Source organism: Lithobates pipiens, unplaced genomic scaffold (genome assembly GCF_037356315.1).
Source record: "Lithobates pipiens isolate NorthernLeopardFrog02 unplaced genomic scaffold, aLitPip1_a1.2 Scaffold_18, whole genome shotgun sequence".
Lineage (NCBI taxonomy): Eukaryota > Metazoa > Chordata > Amphibia > Anura > Ranidae > Lithobates > Lithobates pipiens.
Genome location: NW_027507758.1, coordinates 221,156,426 through 221,180,926, shown reverse-complemented (window position 1 = coordinate 221,180,926; position 24,501 = coordinate 221,156,426). Strand labels below are relative to the sequence as shown.

The window sequence follows — 24,501 nt, the reverse complement described above, 5'->3', positions numbered from 1 at the left end:
ATGTTTAAAAACACTTGTTTTCTGTGCTAGTTTGTTGCAGTTATTTTTATTCTCAAATTTTCCATTACATCTCCAGGACAGTAAGTGAAAGGAAATAACACTAATGGAACACACAAAAAATGAAGAACCAGACAGGGTTTTTATCCATCCTTTCTATATCCAAAAATGGAAAAAAAAAAAAGACTATACAAATGCTTTAAAGCATAAGTTCGCCTTTTAAAAAAAATAAATGCACATTTTTTGCAGGTATAGGGAGCCTGGAAAACATTGCACCCACGATCAGCAGATCACTACTGCCATGAAGATCTCCAGCAGACTGTCAGTGTAAGCTATCTGCCCGTACATCTTACGGGCAGGCAGTTTTACACTGACAGGGAAGAATTGATGAACTATTACAGCACCATAGTAGTTCATTGAGAAATACAAGTCAGTACAGCCGCAGAACACTGTGAATGAATAAACCCTGGCAGGCGGCGCCCTGGATGGCAGAGTTTTATTTAGATTGTAGCAGGGAAAGAAAATCCCCCGGTCGCTGACAAAATGGGGGATTAGGGTGTAACATGTTACTAAACCTGAACTTCTCCTTTAACCACTTGCCGCCCGCCCTATTACAAATTGACGGCGGCAAAGTGGTTTCATTATCCTAACCCGACGTCATATGACGTGATTAGGATAATAAGCCGCTGCGCGCCCCCGGGGGCGCGCATCGCGGCGATCGTTGTTGCGGGGTGTCAGTCTGACACCCGGCAACTACGATCTCGGTAAAGAGTCTCCGACGGAGACTCTTTACCATGTGATCAGCCGTGTCCAATCACGGCTGATCACAGTGTAAATGGGAAGAGCCGGTGATCGGCTTTCCCTCACTCGCGTCTGTCAGACGCGAGTAGAGGAGAGCCGATCGGCTGCTCCTCTGACAGGGGGGGTCTGTGCTGATCGATTATCAGCACAGCCCCCCCGAGGATGCCCACACTGGACCACCAGGGACACCACTAGACCACCAGGGAAAAGGTAATAAAAATACATAATCCTCCCTAGACCACCAGGGTGCCAGTCAGCACAATGGGTGCCAATCAGTGCCCATAATGGATGCCAATCAGTGGCCACAATGGGCATCACTGATTGGCATGCATTGTTTGGCACTGATTGGCATCCATTACTATAACACCGATGCCGCCTATGAGTGCCCACCTGTGCCGCCTATGAGTGCCCACCTGTGCCGCCTATGAGTGCCCACCTGTGCCGCCTATGAGTGCCCACCTGTGCCGCCTATGAGTGCCCACCTGTGCCGCCTGAGTGCCCACCTGTGCCGCCTATCTATGCCCACCTGTGCCGCCTATCTATGCCCACCTGTGCCGCCTATCTATGCCCACCTGTGCCGCCTATCTATGCCCACCTGTGCCGCCTATCCATGCCCACCTGTGCCGCCTATCCATGCCCATCCGTGCCGCCCATCCGTGCCAGCTATCAGTGCCAATTTGTGCCACCTATCAGTGTCCGTCCGTGTCGCCCATCCGTGTCGCCCATCCGTGTCGCCCATCAGTGCCGCCTATCAGTGCCGCCTATCAGTGCCACTTCATTGGTGCCACATTGGTGCCCATCAGTGCCACCTTATCAGTGCCCATCAGTGTAGCCCCATCAGTGCCCATCAGTGAAGGAGAAAACATACTTATTTACAAAGTTTTGAAACTGAAACAAAAAAAAACATTTTTTTTTTCAAAATTTTCGGTATTTTTTTATTTGTAGCGCAAAAAATAAAAACCGTAGAGGTGATCAAATACCACCAAAAGAAAGCTCTATTTGTGGGAAAAAAATGATAAAAATTTCATTTGGGTACAGTGTAGCATGACCGCGCAATTGTCATTCAAAGTGCGACAGCGCTGAAAGCTCAAAATTGGTCTGGGCAGGAAGGTGTTTAAGTGCCCTGTATTGAAGTGGTTAAGGCCCCTTTTGCATGGCATTCAGACAGTCTGTTTTTGATCCATGATCATTTGGATGCAAAACAGATGGCGGTGTATCCCTATAAGTGGCCAGATGTAAATTAACATGTGCCTGTTTAGATTCAGGTCTGCACTAGCTCATCAGACTAATATACAAAGAGATGTACTGCACTAGATCATAAACATAAACCAACAACAGCAACAAAACCATGAGAAATAATCCTAGTGGAAAACAAATTTATATACAAAAAGCTGCGCTAATTCAAAATGAACCAAAAATATTAATCCAGTGATTAGACAAATACATGTGCGTATTGAATTAGTGGCATAAATAGTTGTGAGTTAATAAGTGAATAATGTCTGTGATAGAGTAGGAGTGCAATACTGAATCCAAAAGATTCTAAAAGGTGAAAAAAGTTCCAGCATGATGGAATTATCCAAAGCTATTCAGCCACCACCCAAGGAAAGGAGTTATCCATATACTGGTCACTCTGAGAGTAAGAATTCTTACTAGAAGGTATAGACCTCCTATTGTAGCGAGGTCCTAGGCGCTTGCAGATATAGCCCTCTGCGTTGTCACAGGGTAGGCCTCGTCTCCGGAGCTCACTGGCACGGGCTGCATCTAAGATATCCAGGTGTCCAAATTTCATCCGAAAAGGAGGTGTCCAGAGTGGATGCTTACTTGATACTATACTATAGCACAAGGTTGAAAAGTTGGGAAGGCTTTTATTTGAAACTGTGCATATAATGGAGAAAAATCCATAAGCAGAGGTGTGACAAAAAATTAATGTTAATCTAGAGGTCTCGGCAGCTCGATATATTCAAACGTTGAGTTATTGTTAGTTGAGCTTTACTCTGTTTAGTCTCCCAAACTTGCCTAATAATCAGTGAGGCGATCCATCATATTAGCCAACAAGTAAGGAAGATGACAAAGCCAAGCTCAACCTTGGCTTTTATTTTTATTTTTTTCATTCCATCTTAAGATGGACATAGATCTTCAATCAGCTGAGGATGGATATAAATTTAATAGATGGTTTAGGGTTGTCCTGATATAACATTTCAGATTTTTAATAGAGTGCAAAATACATTTGTATAGTGTATAGGCAGCTTTGGACTTATAGACAGTTGGTTTTTTGTTTGTTTGTTTTTGGGAAAAAAGAACAACTTTGCAAGCACCTTCATTAGACCGATTGTAAATATCAGGAAGAAAAAGCTTGGTAGATATTTATTATTATGTAAGAAATAGTTTGTGCTGAGAGGTACAATTTATCTGTTGATTTTATTGGCTCACAGTTTAGTCTATTGATATGCATCCATGCATGTCTGTTTGCATAGAAAACACACCTGACTCCGTTTTTGAATGAGCAATAGTCGGACTTCAGGAACATCCATGCATGGCAGGGGAGAGGAGGCCCTCTCTCCCTTTCCAAAGAGATTTTTTGGCAAGGTGAGATAGTGTTCTGGTCATAATCTGCACTTCTTCCATTTGTGAGGTCAGGCACTAATGTTGAATGAGAAGGACTGGCTTGCAGTCTCCACTCTATCCACATTTAACATAAAAATGTTCTATCTGGTTGAGGTCCGGACTCGGAGGCCAGTCAAGTTCCTCCACCCCAAACTCGCTCATCCATGTCTTTATGTACCTTGCTTTTGTGCACTGGTCCAAATCATTTGGTGGAGGGGGGATTATGGTGTGGGGTTGCTTTTCAGGGGTTGGGCTTGGCCCCTTAGTTCCAGTGAAGGGAACTCTTAAGGTGTCAGCATACCAAGACAATTTCATGCTCCCAACTTTGTGGTAACAGTTTTGTGATCCTTCCTGTTCCAACTTGACTGCTCACCAGTGTACAAGCGTATGGTATAAGGATGCAGACGGGAACCTCTCGTCGATTCGCCCCGCATGCAGCCGTGCGATCTGTCACCGGTTGCGTCCACTGGACACAGCCGATAACTGATCACTGTACCGCCCGTTGCCAGTACCATGTGGCCGCTGTAACCAATCACAGCAGGTCACATGGCAACTGTATACAATGGATGGCTACCTTTCAAGCCATCCATTGTATATAATTGTGTTGCTAGCTGTGATTGGTCAGTGTGATCAAATGGTACTCACTGGGCTAATCGCAGCCCATCTGTACCATGTGATTAGCTCTGACCAATCACAGCTAATCACAACAAAATAACCTGAATGAATTTATTTCATTCAGTAAAATGCTTGCATATACCATTGTAATGCATAAAAAAAAAAAACTGATCACTTCCCCAGAGTAGTTCAATGTTAATATGGTAACAACATATTGTTCTGGTCAAAGTGTGTTTAAAAAAAAAAAAAAAAAAAATCATAAAAATAATACATTTAAAAAAATAAATCAAAACAATTCAGTGTCTCTGATCACTGCTCCACCCATTATATGATGATGCTGTACTACACCGGTTGACCGTATGTAGGGAAAAAAAATACATTTTCCAAAATCCTTATGACAAAATAAGTGACAAATTCAAAAAATGCACCATGCCTTTTGCTAAATACCTTGGAATGTCTACTTTACGTAAAGGGGTCATTTGTGCTGTCCTGACATGTTTGGGCCTCAAGAAAAAGGCCATCAGTACATCAGGATTGATCAGTTTTCAGATATATATACCATAGTTTGTGGACTTTCCTACAAACTAAATATACACTGATTTGGGTAATTTTCACCAAAGACATGTAGCAGAACAGTCTTTTTATTTAGCAAAAATAAACCCAGTGGTGATTACATACCACCAAAAGAAAGCTCTATTTGTGTGAACAAAATTATAAAAAAGTAATTTGGTTACAGTATCGGCATGACCTCGCAATTGTCATTTAAAGTCCATCCAGTTCAACCTGATTGAGTGTTTACAATTGTCCCTATCCCTGTACATTGCACACTTCACATTGGTCCCTACCCTCAAGGAGCCCACAATCCAAGATCCCCATTCATGTACTAGGGCCAATTATGGACAGAAGCCAATTAACCTACCAGGATGTCTTTGGAGTGTGGGAGGAAACCGGAGTACCTGGAGAAAACCCGCACAGGGAGAACATGCAAACTCCAGGCAAGTAGTGTCGTGGTTGGGATTCGAACCAGCGACCCTTATTACTGCTAGGTTAGAGTGCTAACCACTACACCACTGTTTCTTTGTCTTCCTTCCTTAACAGCAGGGAGGACCACACACTGAATATAATTTGATTGAATTTTAGCAGGGACCCATGTGTAGCCTGTTTTAAGAGAAGTTGATTGTTTGGTTTTAAATACAGTTTAATTGTTACCTTAATAAAAACTGTTTAGGAACTCCATCCATTAAGCTGTTAAGTCACATTTACCAACAGTTAAGAGATGGCAGATACGGATTTACTGTAATACATACATAGCATCCGTTTCCCTCAGGTATGTAGTACAATATAAGCTACAGCAATAGAGCCCAAGCAAGTGTACGTCACCCTTGGTCAAAACAAAAAACTATTTAGATAATTGAAATGCACTATTTACACGTTTTAGCATTACTAAAGCACCGATGTATACTTTTGTTTGTGTGCATGTGGCATGTTCTCAACAAATTGTGTGTGTATATTTTTTTTTTCCTTTCTTTCGTTAATAACCATTATTGTATGTAAGCTTTATTTTGTTTCTTTTTATTTTTGGCACAAGCTTAATTACATTATTTATTTTTGGCTAGCAGAGGAGGCAGGAAGAGGAGTACTACAACCGCTTGGAAGCAGAGAGGCGCAGGCAACATGAGGAGGCAGAGCGGAGATTACTAGAGCCTGAAGAGCCTGGTCTGTACAGACCTCCACTCCCAAGGGAATATGAGCTCCCACCCCCACCCCTCCCGTCTAACGCTCCGCCTCCCCCACCTCAGCGAAACACTTCTTACCTCAAAACACAAGCTCTGTCACCTGACACGGTTTACACTGCCAAGTTTGTTGCATACACTGATGATGAGGAAGACACAAACCTAGCAGGTCAGGATAAGTACTCCAGCACAAGAAAGTCTTATGGTGACCTTCCTCCAGCTTCACATAAGCCACAGCTGCCTGCTGCACGCCAGCCTCGTCCTGTGTCCGATGGCATCTTTCTTTCAAACTCATTCCAGCCACCTACAGCCAATGCCAACAGTACTGGTAGCAAAACAGGCCTGGCCCCTCCCATAGCAAATAAGCCAGGTTTTCTTCACCAAAGCATCTCTAAAGGTACTGTTAAAAAAATAAATAAAAAAATGTGTGACTAGTTGGAATACAACTCCTAACTCTTACACCTTGGTGATTTTTAAATGGAAGTCTATCCTTTAATTTGTGATTTTTTTTTTCCCCCTCTTTACCACTATTTGGTGAATGATTAAGCACTTGAATTACCCTTTCCAATCACTTTTTCAATTCAGTTTTCCTCTCCTTATACCATTTAAATGTCTTTTTTTCCTCTTGGGTCTTAACAAGAAAAATACTTAATCAAATCAAAGTACTGTTGGTTTTGGCTACCATGCTTTGCTGCTTCATATATTTCATTTAGGTTTGCTGTACTATTTTGTACTGCATGTACTTGTGTTATTTATTATTTTCTAGTCAGAAGGTCAGTCCAAACAGAAGTTGTTTTAGATTCAAAGGTTTAGTAAGATGAGCCTCCATACATTTCAGGCACTAGTCTAGGGAGAGTGCTTTAACTTCACACCGTGTTATTCTGAGGACTGTGAGTAATTGTAAACCCTATATTCCAGCCAGAAGCACTGGCACACCCTCCTAGGGAACCACACTCTAAACTATGAGCATTCTACTTTAAGCCCAAAGTGGGCTCTTGATACGTTGACATTGCTGTATATCAAAACGCACATCTCGCTTCTGCAATGCATCTGTTTAGAGTCTAGAATAGAGATTTAGTATCGCATCATCTGATCAAAAGAAAGTCCATCCATACACCAGCTGTTATAATGCCTCATGGTGGGGGCTGAGCCAATAGTCCATCCATTGTTGTAAGCAAAAAGTGAAACCTATTAAAGTTGGGTACACAGTCAGTTTTTTTTTTCTACGCAAACTATGTGGATGCAGGAATCCTTCCCTCTGGGCATTTTATTCTGACAATGGTAACTCTGCTGTCAGAATACACTGGCCAGCCCTACTGCTGTTTGAAGAAAGTTTTCCAGCAGTCCTGTTCGACAGAAGCCGATCTGACAATTGGCTTCTATCAGTTTGGGAGGGTTACATACAACGAAATTCGTCCGATCCCCGTTGTACTGGCCAAATTTTGATCCGTGTATACCCAATTTAAGTAATGCATCCATAATGCATGCTTTCAGGTTTTAGCATTGCATTTATTTTGAAAGTTCTGTGTGTATGTGCCTAATATTCACAGACCAATGAAATCTATGTTTTAGATGAAATGAACGACCGACATAAAAATTTCCATGATTACATCCTCTAAACATTTAGGAAAATAAAAAAGGAGAAAATGTTTCTAAGCAGGATACGATTTACTGTTATATCAGTAACATTACAGATATGGTGAGCAGCAGGTAGTGGCAGCTGAAAAAAAATGTACACCTCAAGAATACCCAGAAGGGTCTAAAAAATAAAACCCTTGATTTAATGCTCCAGAGTCCCTGGTAACTCAAAGCTATGTAGACCGAAAACAAAACATTTCAAACCACTGCGTGGACCACCACAAAGAATCCAACATAAACATGTTATTTGTATGAAAATATAGTCAAATCTAATCCATAAAGTCTAAAGCCAAAACATCTCCTGTTTTGGGTAGGAAAAACTAGGGAGATACCATAATCGGTGCACATTGGGGTGACTTGGTCGCCTGACAAGTCACGCTCCATTCAATGCAATGAGACCATTCTAATTGGAGCAACTCAAGTCACTCCGACTTAGAAAAAGTTTCCAGCACTACTTGGGGCAACTTCAGAGCAGCTTGCATTAACTTCTAATGAAGAAGTAGTTTGTAAACTGCGCTGAAGTCGCACTGTGCAGGACAACTTTGAAGCAGCCTCAGTGTGAACCGAGCTTTACAGTTTTCACATTGCTTTGTTTTGATTTATTCAGTTTGTAAAAATAACATAAATAATTTTTTTTTTTAATGTCCAGAACAATTTATATGTTCTCGACAAGCACTTTTTCCAGTGACATACTCCAGTAACACATTATTTCACTCTGAGCTTAAAGTTTCACAGTCTTTTTGTACATAGTATATGTAATAGGGCAATCATAGCACCTTATTTGTTGTAACAATATCCAAAAGATGCCCATGTACAATCCAATCGTATTCTGATTTAAAAAGATGAGTTTTTGTAGCGTATAGGTTTACCATGGTATGTAAGGATGACCCAAAGCCCAAGCACTACAAGAACACACCATGTGATAATCCACACAATTTCTTGTAGATAAAAATAATACTTTTTTGAAAATTAAAGGGACTGTCATGAGAGATCTACATGACTGCTATCATTTAAAAAAAATAAAATAAAAAATAAAAGTTAGCTGCTGAATGTCACCCTAATACATTGACATCACGCTTTGATTTATTGATCAGAATAAGAATCTGGCAAATAAAATCAGAACTGATCTCTGCACTTGTTTTAGCTGGAGCATTCAATGTATTTAAAGATAATTTGTCTTGTGAGAATCATGAAGGTTGCCATCGCTAAACTCTCCTGTTTAGAATGCTAATTTCCTGGCTGGCATGCTGAAGCTTTGGCTTCAAATCTTTCTGATTTGCTTACCTGAAATAAGTATAGAGATATGGAATTTTGACATTTATTCACAGAATGCTTATTATAGGATTGGAATTCAAAATACTTAGAGGACCGTGCAGTAATATTCAAGCTCCACTCAATTTGCCTGAACCTTCCCCTTTACAAATCACTTAATGTTAGTGTGTGTAGGATGTACCTGCATGAAAAGAAAAGTTCTATAATACTGTACCCTACTTCCCTGTCTATCGATTTGTTAAGTGTGGATTCCTGGAAAATGCAGAGTAGGTGAAATCTCGTGAGAACACACTCAATTGCAGAAGCATCTACTTGTGAGTTCAGCGCCTCTGTATTTCCCAGAATCTAGTCTGAAGAAGCGTGACATCCTCACCAAGGTGTCATGAGCAAAAGAGAGTTGGGGGGGGGGGGTGAGGTAAGTGTAACCCCCAACGTTTTTCTTCACAGGTACACTTTACATCCACTAATAGGTGATTAGTAAAATGGAAGGGGGAATGGACAGTTAAAGTGAGCCCTAGGAGGCCAACAATGAAAATATTGATTTACATTAATCAACAATTGCTTGTTAAATATACAATACAATTGCATAAAACATAATAATCTCCTCGACCCTATATTAAAGTTATATACATTTAAATAATTTTTTTCATATACTTTGAAAATAACCTTTAAATGCACAGTTGGCATCTGACTAAAAGTTGAATTGCTCACTCCTCATTATACAGTTCATGAAAATTTCCACAAAACTCTCTTCTTAGCCATATCTTCTTTATGATCAGCCAGTATTCCAACAAGAAGTTCAGCCAAAAAGACTATACTGTACATCACAAAAACACATAGTTGAATTCAGGATTTTTAGAAAAATACAATTAAAAGTACATAATACAAAAGTTAGGTATGTAAGGGCACGTTCACACTGGGGGGGTCGTCAGCGGTAAAACGGCGCTAGTTGTAGCGACGCTTTACTGTAGTTTTTGTAGCTTTTACCCCCGCTAGCGGCCGAAAAAAAGGGTTAAAAGTGTTGGCCATTGATTTCAATGGTAGGGGCATTTTAGGAGTGGTGAATTCACCGTTCCCGCAATGCCCCAAAGATGCTGCTTGCAGGACTTTTTTTTTCTCCTCCTGCAAGCACACTGCCCCAGTGTGAAAACACTCCAACTTTCACACTGGGTTGAGAGGCGTTCTACAGGTGCTATTTTAGCGCAAAAAAAGCACCCCAGTGTGAAAGTAGCCTTAGGATGTTTTTCAAGTTAAAGTTTGGTACAGTGCCTAGATTGCACATAGTTCAAGATTATAAGGGCGATCATGATGGCACTGACCATAAATATCTCCAAATATAATTAATATTATACGTTTCATATGATATTCATAGCATCAATCAGCATTCACAATATTTTTTTTTATATAAAGCAGCCAAACCTATAATATATGTAGTGTAACTTACCATGCAATAACATGTACTGGTAAAGTCTGGATCTCCCGTCAAAGGAGCTTGTAGTCATGTAGCACTATATAAGGAATAGGGATGGTAGAGAATAAGGTGATATTTCTGACTGTATCAGGTAGCTGGTAGGGCACTGGACCTCTACTGGATGGCAGGTGAAGCACAAAATGCTCAAGAGAAACATGCCATGCCGTGTACCTTTACATTAAAGTAATATTACATTCCATGTTTCATTTGACTTGAAATAGTTCACTTGGGCCAAGGTGGCCCAAACAAATTATTCCTATTTTATTACTATGCAACACCTGTATGCTCTGTATTATACTGCTGTAGCATTAACTACGTAGCATCTGTTGCTATTTTCTACAGCAGTATGGGCAGCTTCCCATCTGCTGCTTGGATCAAAATGGTGTTGGCCATAATACTTCTCTGCCAGTCAGGCATTGTTTATGAATGCAAGGCTTTATTTGCCAAGTTGGAAATTGTGATGTCATCCACCTTGGAGATTAATTGATAACAATGCAAGGCTTCTCAATTATAGAGACGCATTCAGGCTGACTCCATTTTAGTAAACAAAACAAAAAAAAAACCTTTAAAATATGCATTCCTCTCACAGTGTATGTGAGAATAAGTCATAAGGGCACTTTGGGGGGGAAAAAATAGACATCATTATACTGTGCATCAGTATACTTTACAAAGCAGTTCCTTTTTGTGTGTTTTTATTGATTATTTGGTAAGCAAATGACATGATTATACAGAGTATTAGGAATACAGTCATTTACTATTCATAGGGAGCAGGGAACTGTCATCGTATAGAGCTAGAACTTTGACAGCATAGTGCGTGTTTAGATTAACATGCCCAACAATCTTAACATTTTGGTTATTACAGTAGTATTGTTCACATTTTTAAATGCAATACGTTTTTTTTTTTAATGGCTTCATGCAAGCTGCTATGTTTTTTTTTTTTTTTTTTTTTTTTAACTTGACATGATGGCTTGTGTATTCTAATGAACACACAGAATTACTCCAACCCTGAACCTCAACACTTTAAAATATTACACAGAGTGGTACCTTGTCTACAGGAAATTCTGTGTGTTTTAAAGATTTCAGTGACACATTAGTTGGCCAAGTGTCATATTACATTTTATTCACTATGTTGGTTACCCTTATGTATGGCAGTTAATCGTCCAAGAATAATAACTGCAGAGCTTACAGTTTATTATAATAATGTGATCTAAGGATATAATGATTACAAGCACTATTCACATTAAATACCATCACGTTTTACACATTCAACATTTTTAAGTTAGATTGGTGTTGTAGCTATTAATACTCACAATGTATACATTTTATACTCCAGATAAATATACCAAATATGACAAAGGTAATTGATGAGCTACACATAACTGCTTTCACCCTGCTCCCGCCATAACCATTTGCTCAATATTTATGGCTAACTGCTAATTCATTTTTCTTTTCACTGGCTGAGATGAAAAAGTGCTTTTTGGAATGCTTGCATTTTCATTTTGTTCTCCTGTTTAGATTATATAGTAAATGTTAGTTTTATTTGAAAGTTGTCCCTGAACTGATATTGGCACTTTGGGTGAATCCTGGTGGGCTGAATTGCTCACTTTTCACTCTACCCAAATACTCTCTCTTCTACCAGAGTTCACAATGAGAGATTCAATCTTTCCCCAAAATTTAAATATCGGCTCCTATAATCTAACCTCTAAGAATTTAGCACTTGGGTGTCATTTCCTTTCTCCTGTTTTTTGTTCATCTTGAATAGAAATTTCATACAGTTGTTTACATTTTTTTTTCTCATTATTTATACACTCTGTACACCATAATAACAAACGTAAAACAGAATTTCTCTTATATTCACCGACCGACACAGCTCCTCTCTGTAACATGGGTTGTTAGCCCTATCACTAGGCGATACTAGGCAAAGTTGTAATACAACACTTCAGAACTCTTAGTTCCGCCCAGGGGGGCGGTCCCTCAGGCTACAATCCCCCACACTCTGCACTAGCAGCCTCAGTTTTATTTTGCCTAGTGAAGGAGATAGACCTAAGAACCCTGCGGGCCCATAGGTCCGTATTTATTTTTTGATGCAGAAGCTTGGCTTTTTGCGCAAGAGGAATGATCCTGTGATCTTCTATCAACAGCCGGCTGGGTGACAGGCTGGTTTACTTATCCTTGTAGTCTCCCCAGTCCGGCCATCCAGCATGTGCAGGTCGCAACTACAGCTCGGCAGGCCACGACATACCTCAGCTCCAGAGGTGGTCGTGAGCTTTTATGCTCCGGGACATACATATGACCGGGCGACTGATGTCTGCGTCACAGTATGCCGGGCCAGTAACCTTCCCTGTACCAGGTGCTGGCTACAATGGAATGTCTCCCAGCTCTTCAGGACTGGTAAGTACAGCTCTCCCTGTCACGGCAGGGTTGAGCAGCTGGGCATTCCCTGGGAGGTCGATTTGGGGGCCCCCTCACCCCCATCTCTTCTCCCCCCTGTCCCTATCTCCCCACCTTCCCCCCCTCCCGGGGGGCCCTGCATGGGTACTGAGTGGTGTGTGTATGCCCCTGGGCTCTCCCCTGGGATCTGGCTGGTTGGGGGTGCCTGGATCCTGAGTGCTTAAACTCCTGGGAAGTGAGGTTTGCCTGTGTGTCTCTGCCACATGTTTGTTTCTGTCTCTCATGGCGCTGGTTGGTGGCCATTTTCAGTGTGGGCAAAGGACAGCATGCTTCTGGGCTTCAAGCGGCCATTTTCCTGATGATTCCCTATTCGGGACACTTGCGGCCATTTTCTTGAAGCCGGACCACGTTTTTGTGCTCTAGCAGCAGCTTCATGTGCCCTCGGCTTCCTGTTTGTCATTACTGAGCGCTGGAAAGCCTTCTATGTAGTCTGAGTATGTTTTTCAGATCGCTCAGCGATCGTTCGCCGATCATTCTGACAGACTGCCACCGACACAGTTTTGGTTCCTCTGCATCTGGGAGCGCTAGGGGTCTACAGGCACTGCTGTAAACAGTGCGGAACTCCTCAGGCGGTGAGTCCGGCAGGTTAGAACTCCTCAGTCAGCAGCAGCAAGGAGGGTGGGACTGTCACTGTCCTAAGTCCCCTTCAGGTGGCAGACAGGGTAGGGTCAGCATGGCTTCAGAAACTGATGTTTCTTCCCCCGAAATCCAGGCAATTGCAACCAGGTCACCTGCGGATGGCACAGTCCCCATGGACACCCTGATGGCGGTCCTCAATTCGTTTGTGGCCAAGATGGAGGCGGTGTGTGAGAAGAAAGGTGCTAAAAAGTGCCCCCCCATCCTCTGGGGAGAGCTCTGACACAGACTCGAGTCCTGCTGAGGCTGGTGACCCCTGCTCTGTCTTGTCAGATGATGGTGACCAGGACCGTTCGGACAGTGAGGATGAGTCCCCATCCGGGTCCGTGCGCAACAAAGCGCTTGTTGGAGCACTTATCACAGCTGTGCGTGATACCCTGAAGATTCAGGAGCCAGCGGATCCCTCTGCTGATGTACCGGTCCCTTTTGGGTCCCGCAACCCAGCATGTTCACCTAAGGTATTCCCGTATCTGACTTATTTTGACAAGTTCATTTACAAGGAATGGGGTCGCCCGCAATGGAACTTTTCGGTCCCCAAATGCATGGCGGTGCGTTACCTTTTTTGAGGAAAGCCTTCTCAAGAAATGGTCGGCTCCTCCGGTCGTGTACCCCCCCAGTATCCAGGTTAAATAAGTAACCACGATTCCGGTTGAGGGGACTCCTGCATTCAAGGATCCCACAGACAGGAATGCCGAGGCGGTGGCTCGTTCCTTGTTTGAGGTTGTGGGGTCAGCCGTGCGACCTGTACTGGCATCCGCACTTGTATCGCAGACACTGAGTGGGCAAAACTTTTGCACCACGAATTGGGAGAGCAACAGGCTTCCCCTGTCTCCGTGGAACTAGCAGACAAACTAGTGCAAGGCCTTATGTACGTCTGAGACGTGGCCCTGGATACTCTCCCCCTGTTATCCAGGGCTTCAGTGTCAGCTGTGGCGCTGAGGTGCCTAATTTGGCTAAAATGCTGGTCGGCTGACCAGGCATCCAAAAAAGCCCTGATGGATCTTCCTTTCCTTGGCGACCGGCTCTTTGGAGCCTCGCTGGATGACATTATTAAAAATGTCACAGGTGGTAAGAGTACCCTGCTCCCACAGGCCAGGAAAGCTAAGAAGCCACGCCGTAGGCAAGGGCCCTCTTTTTCCACTCAGACGGCTTTTTTGTCCGACAGGAGCTTCGACGAAATGTCCCCAGCCCAACAGGATGCCCACGGACGGTCAAAAACGTCCCTGGAACCGCAAGCCTAATAAGCCTGCTAACAAAAGTGCTACCGCATCAAGGTTTGCCCCCACTCATGTCTCAGGTGGGGGGTCGCCTTCGGGAGATTGCAGCCCAGTGGTCCTCCTGGTTATCTGACCAATGGGTCTGCGATCTGATTTCCACAGGCTACAAGATAGTTTCTCTTGGCCACCAAACAGATTCTTCCCCTCTAGCATACCCGTATCCCCGGTTCGCCGGGAGGCCCTCTTGGGGGTGGTAAGGGGTTTGCGGAATCGTGGGGTGATTGTACCGGTTCCGGACTCGGAACGCTTACAGGGATTCTACTCAAATCTGTTTGTGGTTCCCAAGAAGGAAGGGGTATGTCCAATCTTGGACTTAAAAGCCCTCAATCACTTTGTAAAAGTGCAGAGGTTCAGAATGGAATCCGTTCGCTCAGTAGTCGCTGCACTCCATCAAGGGGACTCCCTGGCATCCTTAGACATCCAGGATGCGTACCTGCACATATGCCTTCGGCATCAAAAGTTTCTGCGTTTTGCAGTCGGAGAAGCCCATTACCAATTTGTGGCTCTTCCCTTTGGTCTGGCATCAGCCCCCGAGTCTTTACCAAGGTACTGGCTCCAGCCTTGGCGTTGCTGCGACAACTTTGTAATCGTGATCGTGGGATACCTAGACTATCTCCTCATGAGAGCATCTTCCACCTCAGAATTAGAGGAGGATGTGGCGATCACCATACAGACCCTGCAAGAATTTGGGTGGCTGTTGAACCTAAAGAAGTCGGTGCTTGTGCCGACCCAGCGTCTGGAGTACCTAGGTTTGCTGTTGGACTCCAGGGAAGCGAGCGTTTTTCTCCCTTCAGACAAATTGCAGGCTCTCAGATCTGCGATCAAACTGCTGATGAACCACAAGTGGTCGTCGCTCTGGTTTTGCATGCGAGTACTGGGACTCGTGGTAGCCTCCTTTGAGGCAGTACCTTATGCCCAGTTCCACACCAGAGTTCTGCAGAAGGAGATCTTGTCAAAATGGGACAAATCTCTGTTGGCCCTAGATCGACAGATCCAGGTGAGCCAGGCAGTCAGGGACTCACTGATCTGGTGGTTGAGGTCCCTGGTGATTTAGGCTGGAAAATCGTTCCTTCCTCTGAAATGGACGGTGATACGGACACCAGTCTATCCAGCTGGGTTGGAGTGATGGGGGTTCAGTCGGCTCGGGGCCTCTGGTCAACAGAAGAATCCGAGTTGCCAATCAATCTGCTCAAATTGAGAGCGATCAGGCTGTGTCTCATGGTCGATGAGACTTCAAGGGCGTCCGATCAGGATACAGTCGGACAACGCCACGGCTGTGGCATACGTAAATCACTAAGAGGGAACAAGAAGCTCAGCCGCTGCACGGGAGGTCGCTCACATACTTCGGTGGGCAGAGCGCCACGTACCGGCCCTGTTGGCCATTTACATTCTGAGAGTGGAGAACTGGCAGGCGGACTATCTGAGTCAACAGATGCTGGACCCAGGAGAATGGGCATTGCATCCGGAGATGTTCAGGCTGCTGTGCCTGAAGTGGGGCACACCAGATGTGGATCTACTGGCCTCCCATCTCAATCAGAAGGTGCCAAGATTCGTGTCCAGGACAAGAGATCCGTGGGCAGGCACATCAGACCGCACTGGTGGCTCTGTGGGATCAGTACCAGCTGACCTACGCCTTTCCTCCCACTGAAACTGTTGCCATGCCTGCTTCGCAGAATGGAAGCCGAGGGGATCCCGGTAATACTGGTTGCCCCAGATTGGCTTCAGCATCCTTGGTACGCAGACCTGGTGCGTCTAGTGGCAGACACTCCCTGGCGACTGCCGTTGCGAGAGGACCTCCTATCTCAAGGTCCAATTCTCCATCCTGCTTTACCATCGCTGGCTTTAACGGCATGGCTATTGAGAGCCAGCTGTTGAGGAACCGGGGTCTGTCGGACTCTGTGATTCCAGCTATGTTGAGAGCACAGAATTCTTCTCGGAAGATATACTATCGTACCTGGAAGGCCTACATCTCCATGTGTGAGGAGAAAGGATGGCATCTGCGTTTCTTTGCCATATCCAGGATCCTGCTGTTTCTCCAGCAAGGAGTTGACCGGAGATTGGCACTAAGTACCATCAAAGGACAAATTTCAGCTTTAGCTGTCTTTTTTTTTTTCCAACGACCCCTGGCATCGCACTCCTTAGTGAGTACCTTTGTCCAGGGGGTATGACAAGTAGTCCCTCCGGTGCGTCCACCATTACCCCCCTAGGATTTGAACGTGGTGTTGTCGCTTCAAAGACCGCCGTTTGAAAATATCAGGGAGATTCCCTTGTTGACTCTTTCCCAGAAAGTGGTCTTCCTAGTGGCCATCACATCGGCCAGGAGGGTTTTGGAACTGGCGGCCTTGTCTTACAAGTCGCCCTATCTGCTTATCCACAGGGATAAGGTGGTGTTGCGTCCGCAACCGCCCTTTCTACCGAAAGTGGTCTCGGCTTTTCATATTAATGAGGACATTGTATTACCTTCTCTGTGTCTTAAGCCGAAGCACCCTAAGGAGGTGGCCCTTCACACTGTATCTGTGGTTAGGGCTCTGAAGGTGTATTTGTCTGCCACAGCTCCCTTTCGGAAGTCAGACTCGCTGTTTGTTTCGGTGGCTGGTCCAAAGAAAGGCATGGCTCTTGTCGGCCACCATTTCCAGGTGGATCAGACAGATTGTAGAACAAGCCTATGCCTTGAAGGGGCAGGTGCCCCCCCTTTCCAGTCACGCCCCACTCTACAAGGGCAATAGGAATGTCTTGGGCTTTCTGACACCAAGCGTCTGTCGCTCAGGCGTGTATAGCGGCGACCTGGTCGTCTGTCCATACATTTTACCAAGTTCTACGAGGTAGATGTCAGTGCATCGGCTGATGCCTGTTTTGGCTGCAAAGCTTTGCTGGCGGCCGTGTAGTTGACAATTGACTATGCAATCCATGTTTTTTCCTGGTTTTTCGATAAAAACACAGTACTGTTACATTCATGCACTGTTTGCATTACTTCTGCATTTGCTGCGGTCTTGGGGATCACTTCTGTTGATGGTACCCTGTTGTGCGTGGTTTTTTTTCCACGCACTGCTGTTTTTTAGTGTGGGTATAGTTTCACTAGTTCCCACTTGCCATGGTGGATGAAGTTTTATGCTGTTTTTTTTCCCACACCTTGTTTGGCACTGCTTGGGGATGTCCCATTTTGTTACAGAGAAGAGCTGTGTCGGTCTGTGAATATAAGAGAAAATAGGATTTTTTGGACTCACCGTAAAATCCCTTTCTCTGTAATTCACCGACTGACACAGCACTCGCCACTCCTTTTTCTCTTTACGTTATACTGCTTGTTGACGTACTGAGGCTGCTAGTGCAGAGTGTGGGGTATTGTAGCCTGAGGGACTGCCCCCCTGGGCGGAAGTAAGATTTCTGAAGTGTTGTATTCTCTAGTGATTGGGCTAACAACCCATTTTGTTACAGAGAGGAGCTGTGTCGATCGGTGAAATTACAGAGAAAAGGATTTTACGGTGAGTAAAAAAAAAAATATTTTTAGAAATACCTGAAAATGTACTAAAAAAGAAAAACTGAAATATCACATGTACTTAAGTATTCAGACCCTTTACACTTTGTTGAAGCAGCTTTGGCATCAACTGCTGCCTTGAGTCTTTTTGGGTATGACACGACAAGCTTTGCACATCTGGATTGGATGATTTTCTGCCATTCTTGTTTAAAAATGCTCAGTCAGGTTGAATGGGGTCCATTGATGGACAGTCATTTTCAGGTCTCTCCAGAGATGTTCAATAGGGTTCAAGTCAGGATTCTTGCTCCTCACAATCTAAGAGTCGGTGAGGTGCTTTTTTTTTATTTATTTATTTTTTTGTGTTTGGCACTGAGGGGCTTCTGTCTAGTCTATCTGCCGTAAAGCCCAGATCCGTGAAGGGCTGAATTGACTATTGTCCTTCTTAAACATTGTCCCATCTCCACACAGGTTTTTTGGAGCTCAGAGTGACATTTTGGGTTCTTTGTCACCACTTTTACCAAGGCCCTTCTCCCCCGTTTGCTCAGTTTGGCTGCGCGACCAGCTCTTAGAAAAGTCCTGGTTGTGGCAAACTAATTCCATTTGAGAATTATTGAGGCCACTGTGCTCTTAGGAACTTTCAGTGCAGCAAAAAAATGTTTGTAGCCTTCCCCAGATCTGTGCTTTTCAATAATCCCATCGCTGAGCAGTTCCTTTTGACCTCATCGTATCAGAGCAAAAACAATATGTATTGTCATCCATGAGGCCGTTTTTATAGAGGTGTGTGCCTTTCCAAATCCTGTCCAATCAATTTAATTTACCACAGGTGGACTCTAATCAAGGTGTAGAAACATCTCAGCAACAATCAAGAGAAATGGAAGGCAGTGAAACTAAATTTCAAGTGTTGTTGAAAAGGGTCTGAATACTTATGCCAATGTGATATTTAAGTTTTTCATTTTTAATAAATTTACAGCCATTTCTAAAATAATTTTTTTCACTTTTTTATTATAGGGTACTAAATGTAGATTAATGAGAATTTTTTTTAGTTTGAACAACTGTAGTATCAGGCTGCAACATAACAAAATTGAAAAAATGTGAAGGGGATCTGAATACTTTATGAATGTAGTGTGTTTGTGTGTGTATACAGTATCGCACAAAAGTGAGTATACCCCTCACATTTTTGTAACTATTTTAGTATATCTTTTTATGTGACAACACTGAAGAAATTACACTTTACTACAATGTAAATTAGTGACTGTACAGCTTGTATAACTGTGTCAATTTTCAGTCCCCTCAAAATAATTCAACACACAAGCATTACTGTCTAAACCGCTGGTAACAAAAGTGAGTACACCCCAAGTGAAAATGTCCAAAGTGTCTGTCTATATTTGTGTGGCCACCATTTATTTTCCAGCACTGCCTTAACCCTCTTGGGCATGGAGTTCACCAGAACTTCACAGGTTACCACTGGAGTCCTTTTCCACTCCTTTGTGACAACATAACGGAGCTGAGGAAGGTTAGAGACTTTGCACTCCTCCACCTTCCGTTTGAGGATGCCCCACAGATGCTCAGTAGGGCTTAGGTCTGGAGACATACTTGGCCATTCCATCTTGGTTCCAGTAATCCATGTCCTTAGTCTGCTTTTCTTCAGCAAGCTGTTTGCAGGCTTTCTTGTGCATAATCATTAGAACAGGCTTCCTTCTGGGACGACAGCCAGGCAGTCCAGTTTGATGCAGTGTGCGTCTTATGGTCTGAGCACTGACAGGCTGACCCCCCACCACTTCAATCTTTGCAGCAATTCTGGCAGCACTCATATATCTATTTCCCAAAGACAACCTCTGGATATGACACTGAGCACATGCACTAAACTTCTTTGTTCGACCATAAGGCCTGTTCTGAGTGGAACCTGTCCTGTTAAACCGCTGTATGGTCTTGGCCACTGTGCAGGTCAGTTTCAAGGTCTTGGCAATCATCTTATAGCCTAGACCAGTGATGGCGAACCTTGGCACCCCAGATGTTTTGGAACTACATTTCCCATGATTCTTAACTACAATGCAGAGTGCATGAGCATCATGGGAAATGTAGTTCCAAAACATCTGGGGTGCCAAGGTTCGCCATCACTGGCCTAGACAATCTCTATGTAGAGCAACAGTTCATTTATTTTTTTTCAGATGATCAGAATTCTTTGCCATTAGGTGCCATGTCGAAATTTCAGTGACCAGAGTGAGAGCATTAACACCAAAATTAACACACCCTGCTCCCCATTCACAACTGAGACCTTGTAACACTAACGAGTCACATGACACCGGGTGGGAAAATGGCTAATCGGTCCCAATTTGGACATTTTCCCTTAGCGTTGTACTCACTTTTGTTCCCAGCGGTTTAGACATTAATGGCTGTGTGTTGAGTTATTTTGAGGGAACAGAAAATGTACACTGTTATTGAAGCTGTACACTTACTACCTTAGATTGTAGCAAAGTGTAATTTCTTCAGTGTTGTCGCATGAAAAGATATAAAATATTTACAAAATATTTGATATACTGTGTATGTGTGTGTGTATAATAAATTATTTTCAAAAATACGGAAAGGTAACATTTAAATGTCATATACTTGCAGTGTTGATTTTTAAAATAAAATCAGATTGCAGTTAAGAACATTTCGCAGAAAATGTAGAACTAAGAGTTAAAGCAGAGTTCCAGGCTAGAATGCAAATAGGTCATTTTTTCAATAGTTTTGTGCCTTTTCAGTTTTTTTTTTTTTTTTAAGCTGCCCTTCTGTCCTACCTTGCTGCAGTGAGGTACGTGATTTCCACGTTTGCATTGGCCCCTCCTCCCCCCCTGCTGCATTCTGGGACCTGTGTGTATCCCAGAATGTGACGAGACCATTCAGAAAGCGCAAAGCGACTCGTGCATGCGCAGTAGAAAACCGGCTGTGAAGCCTGAAGGCTTCACTGTTGGTTTCCCTAACTTGCAATGCCAGCGCCTGCACCCAAAGCCGATGGACGAATCTGCTTGGGGTGCCGACATCGCAGGAACCCTAGACAGGCAAATGTCCTTATATTAAAAGTTAGCAGCTACAGTATTTGTAACTGCTGACTTTTAGTTTTTATTTTTTTACAGGCTGGAACTCCGCTTTCAATTCTCATTGCTAATAGATGCATTCATCATAGGATATGGCTCCTGCTCTGCTTGGTAACTTTTCTGTCCTCTTTTGGAACTAACTTTGCATGTTTTCCTGCTTTCCCAACAGAAGCACAGCTAAACTCATTTACCAATCTATTATTTCTTTATAGATATTTAACTTGAATTTCCAAAGTGAATATGTATTTTTCAAAGAAGACACACTGGGGTTTATTTATTAAAACTGGAGTGCTAAATCTGGTTCAGCTCCATGGTAGCCAATCGACTTCTAACTTAAGCTATGTTCAGCTGAGCTTTGACCCAAAAAAAAAAAAAAAGGATGATCTACACCAGATTTTGCACTCTTCGGTTTTAGTAAGTCAGCCCCATTATTGCAATGTAAACACTACAAACAAATTATTTTTTTAACTTATTAGGATCAAATTCTTACACTGGATCATCAAGTACGATAGCTGGGAACAATGAAGTTTATAGGGATCCAAGAGATAAGAGACTAAAAAGGTAAAAAAAAATGCAATGTAAAATTACTGATATTACAGTATTTGAGGCAAAATTTGATTCATACTTTGCTTGTTTCATACAGCCAAGATGGAGATCCTTCTACAACTGGTGGCGCACCAGAGAGCTTGACCTTTAAGGAGCGCCAACGCCTCTTCTCTCATGGCCAGGACGTGTCCAACAAAGTTAAAGCTTCTCGTAAACTAATGGAACTGGAAAATGAGCTAAATACAAAATGATCCTTGTGTTTCACTATAAGGCACCTTATAGTTTAAACAATATATATATTCTAATCAAAGGACTAAAGTGGGTGGGATGACAAAAGTGTAAAAGGGAGGAATATAAATATATATATTTTTTCTGTAAAGAGTGATTTTATGAGTCATTTATTTTGAGACTGTTGATTTGAAATCTAGAGATACTGCAATAACAAGAATGATCTAGTTCCTTCCAAACTGATTTTAAGGTTTGTGAATCTCAAGTACTATTTATGTGATTTTTTGTTGCTATTATCATATGGACACATTTGAAACATTTTGGAATCCTGGCACAAGCTGATAGTGATTAAAAAGAAAAAAAAAACAAAAAAAAAACCTGTGATGAACTGCTGAAGGCCTTCCACTGTAAATGTCAAAGTGAATATTACAGTACTGTGGAAGCCTGCACCAAATCTTGTAAATGTTTAATACTCGTTTGCACATTGGATTATTTTTCCCTCCCTTTGTGTCATATCTGTCTAAATATTTTACTGACAGTTTTTTTCAGAGTACATTTTGGAGCAAGGAAATAGTTTGGGGGAGGGATTAAAGGGGCAACTCCACTATACGGTTGCTTCCTTGTCGTCGGTGTAAAAATCTGCACATTTGGATCTCCAAGGGATGCATTTAATAGACTGATCTTTGTAATAGAAAAGATTTTTTTTATAATAAAAATGCATCTAATGTTAATATCTTTAATTGGTTAGGCTTTTGCTTACAGACACTGGACTACAATTGATATTTTTCAAGTTATTGTACATTTTACAGTTCTAGCAATTATCTTTCAGATACAGAATAAACAAACAGTTGAAAATTCTGAAATAATGAGTCAGTACATATTTTTATCACCGATCATTTTCCTTTTAAAGGGGTGTCATTCTTGGGCTGGCAATCACCACTGCTTTTAACAATTTTAAGTCCATGAGCACTTAAAAATGCTAAGGCAATAGGGCTATAGTTAAATTTCACATTTTATTGAAAATATGGACTTTGTGAAAAGTCAATGTACTCTGCTACAATGGAGTTGTTTGTAAAAATATATAGTAAGAATGAATTGATATTGAAAATCTGTATTAAAGCCTTTTGTTTTAATTTTGCAATTTTACTTTTTTTCTGTTGCAAATATATGTATAATTGGTCTGTGTTTTGGACATAAACACATCTAAGTATTTTGATGAATAGACCTTCAGAAAAGTGTGGTCTTATTTTCATTTAAAAGATGCACCCAATTAAATTACATTTAATTATTAACTTCAAAGTAAAGTTTGTCATTTTTAATCTCCTAAAGCTCTCTCTGCTTTTAGTTTTTAGTGATAGCTGTCAAACTAAAGAGTGAAGGAAGTCCATTTCTTTTCTTTTTGTTTTTAAAGGGAATATATGAGTTATATTTATAAAACAATGAATGTGACATTCCAAAACATTCACTTTGGAATAATCCTCCTGGTGCACACGTTTTAAATTGCCCATTCACTGCAGGTAAAGGAATTACCAATGTCATATTCACTGCTTGATTAGTATAACTCTAATCTTTCAATTCAATATACATGTAAAGGATTAGTTTGATGTAAAAAGGTGTTTTAAAAACCTTGTTTCAATGTTTAGTTTGTAAGTATATATAAATATGGAGCTGTCATATTTGATCAATACAATATTCTGCGTTTTGCTTTGCAATTCTACACAATGGTTGTTCTTTACTGCTCCTTCTCACAATACTGTTGAGTTAGCTGACTCATTGAAAACAATACACTTGCAATGGCCACAAGTCTGTGGACACCTGACCATTGCACCTTGTTGCATATTCCAAAAACCATAGGCTTTAACCCTTTCACTGCTGTGGATGCATCGGTTATGTAGGCAGCAGTGCCAGCACGTAAACAAACTCCCAGCCACTATATCAGCTAGGAGTCTGTTTACATTTTTGCTGCTGGCTTTGTGTTAGCTGATTTAGCCTCCAAAGCTGCCTGATCACTTCAACATTTAAATAAAGATGCCACCACCCTTATTTAATGGGTGTAGTTTTATTGTCAACCAACTGCTGTACCTGCAGGGCTTTGAGGAAAATTGCAGGGTCTGCATTCCTTTAGATGTGGTTTCCTATTGGGTGTATCACTCAAAAATGACTTTCGTTGCTGAGCGAAATCTAACTTGCATCTTAGTGTAGACTTCTGGGAAAATTAGTAAGCTAATCGCACAAGCAGGAAATTATATTCCTGGGGGGTATTCTGTACACATGCTGTGTACAGAACACCTCCAGGTAGCCATACTGAATTTTACATAAAATTCCAGAGCTGCAGAAATGTAATTTTTAATAACAATCAAATACAATATGACTTAGTATCACAATTGTATATGCTAGACTTTTTTTTTTCTTTTTATTTGCTTTTTTTTTTTCTCCACGAAAGTGGAGTCACCCTTTAAGTAAAATAAAACATAAAAAAATATATATATATATATATATATATATATATATATCTATGGATTAGTAAAAAAAAAAACACTCCCAACATTTTTTTTAATCCTCCCTGCCCCCACATTTTATTTATTTCATGTACTTGTATAGCACCGTCAACTTATGCACTGCTTTACATATACATTCACAGTCCCTGTCCTCAAGGAGCTTACAATCTAAGGTCCCAAATTCA

The 24,501-nt window shown here is 42.2% G+C and overlaps 1 protein-coding gene across 22 annotated transcripts in view; it reads left to right on the top strand.

The window, feature by feature from the left end:
• Positions 1–23,110, top strand: part of AFDN (afadin, adherens junction formation factor) — a 346,736-nt gene extending 323,626 nt beyond the window's left edge. For 13 of the 22 annotated variants that reach the window (XM_077486594.1, XM_077486591.1, XM_077486597.1 and 10 more), the window contains 3 exons: positions 5,637–6,147; positions 21,521–21,605; positions 21,688–23,110. In XM_077486594.1, the coding sequence (XP_077342720.1) occupies positions 5,637–6,147; positions 21,521–21,605; positions 21,688–21,841 (750 nt within the window). In that variant the 3' untranslated portion in view covers positions 21,842–23,110. The remainder of the gene's footprint in view (positions 1–5,636; positions 6,148–21,520; positions 21,606–21,687) is intronic. The other 9 variants (XM_077486599.1, XM_077486602.1, XM_077486600.1 and 6 more) reach the window with 2 other exon arrangements.
• The last annotated feature ends 1,391 nt before the right edge of the window (positions 23,111–24,501 follow it).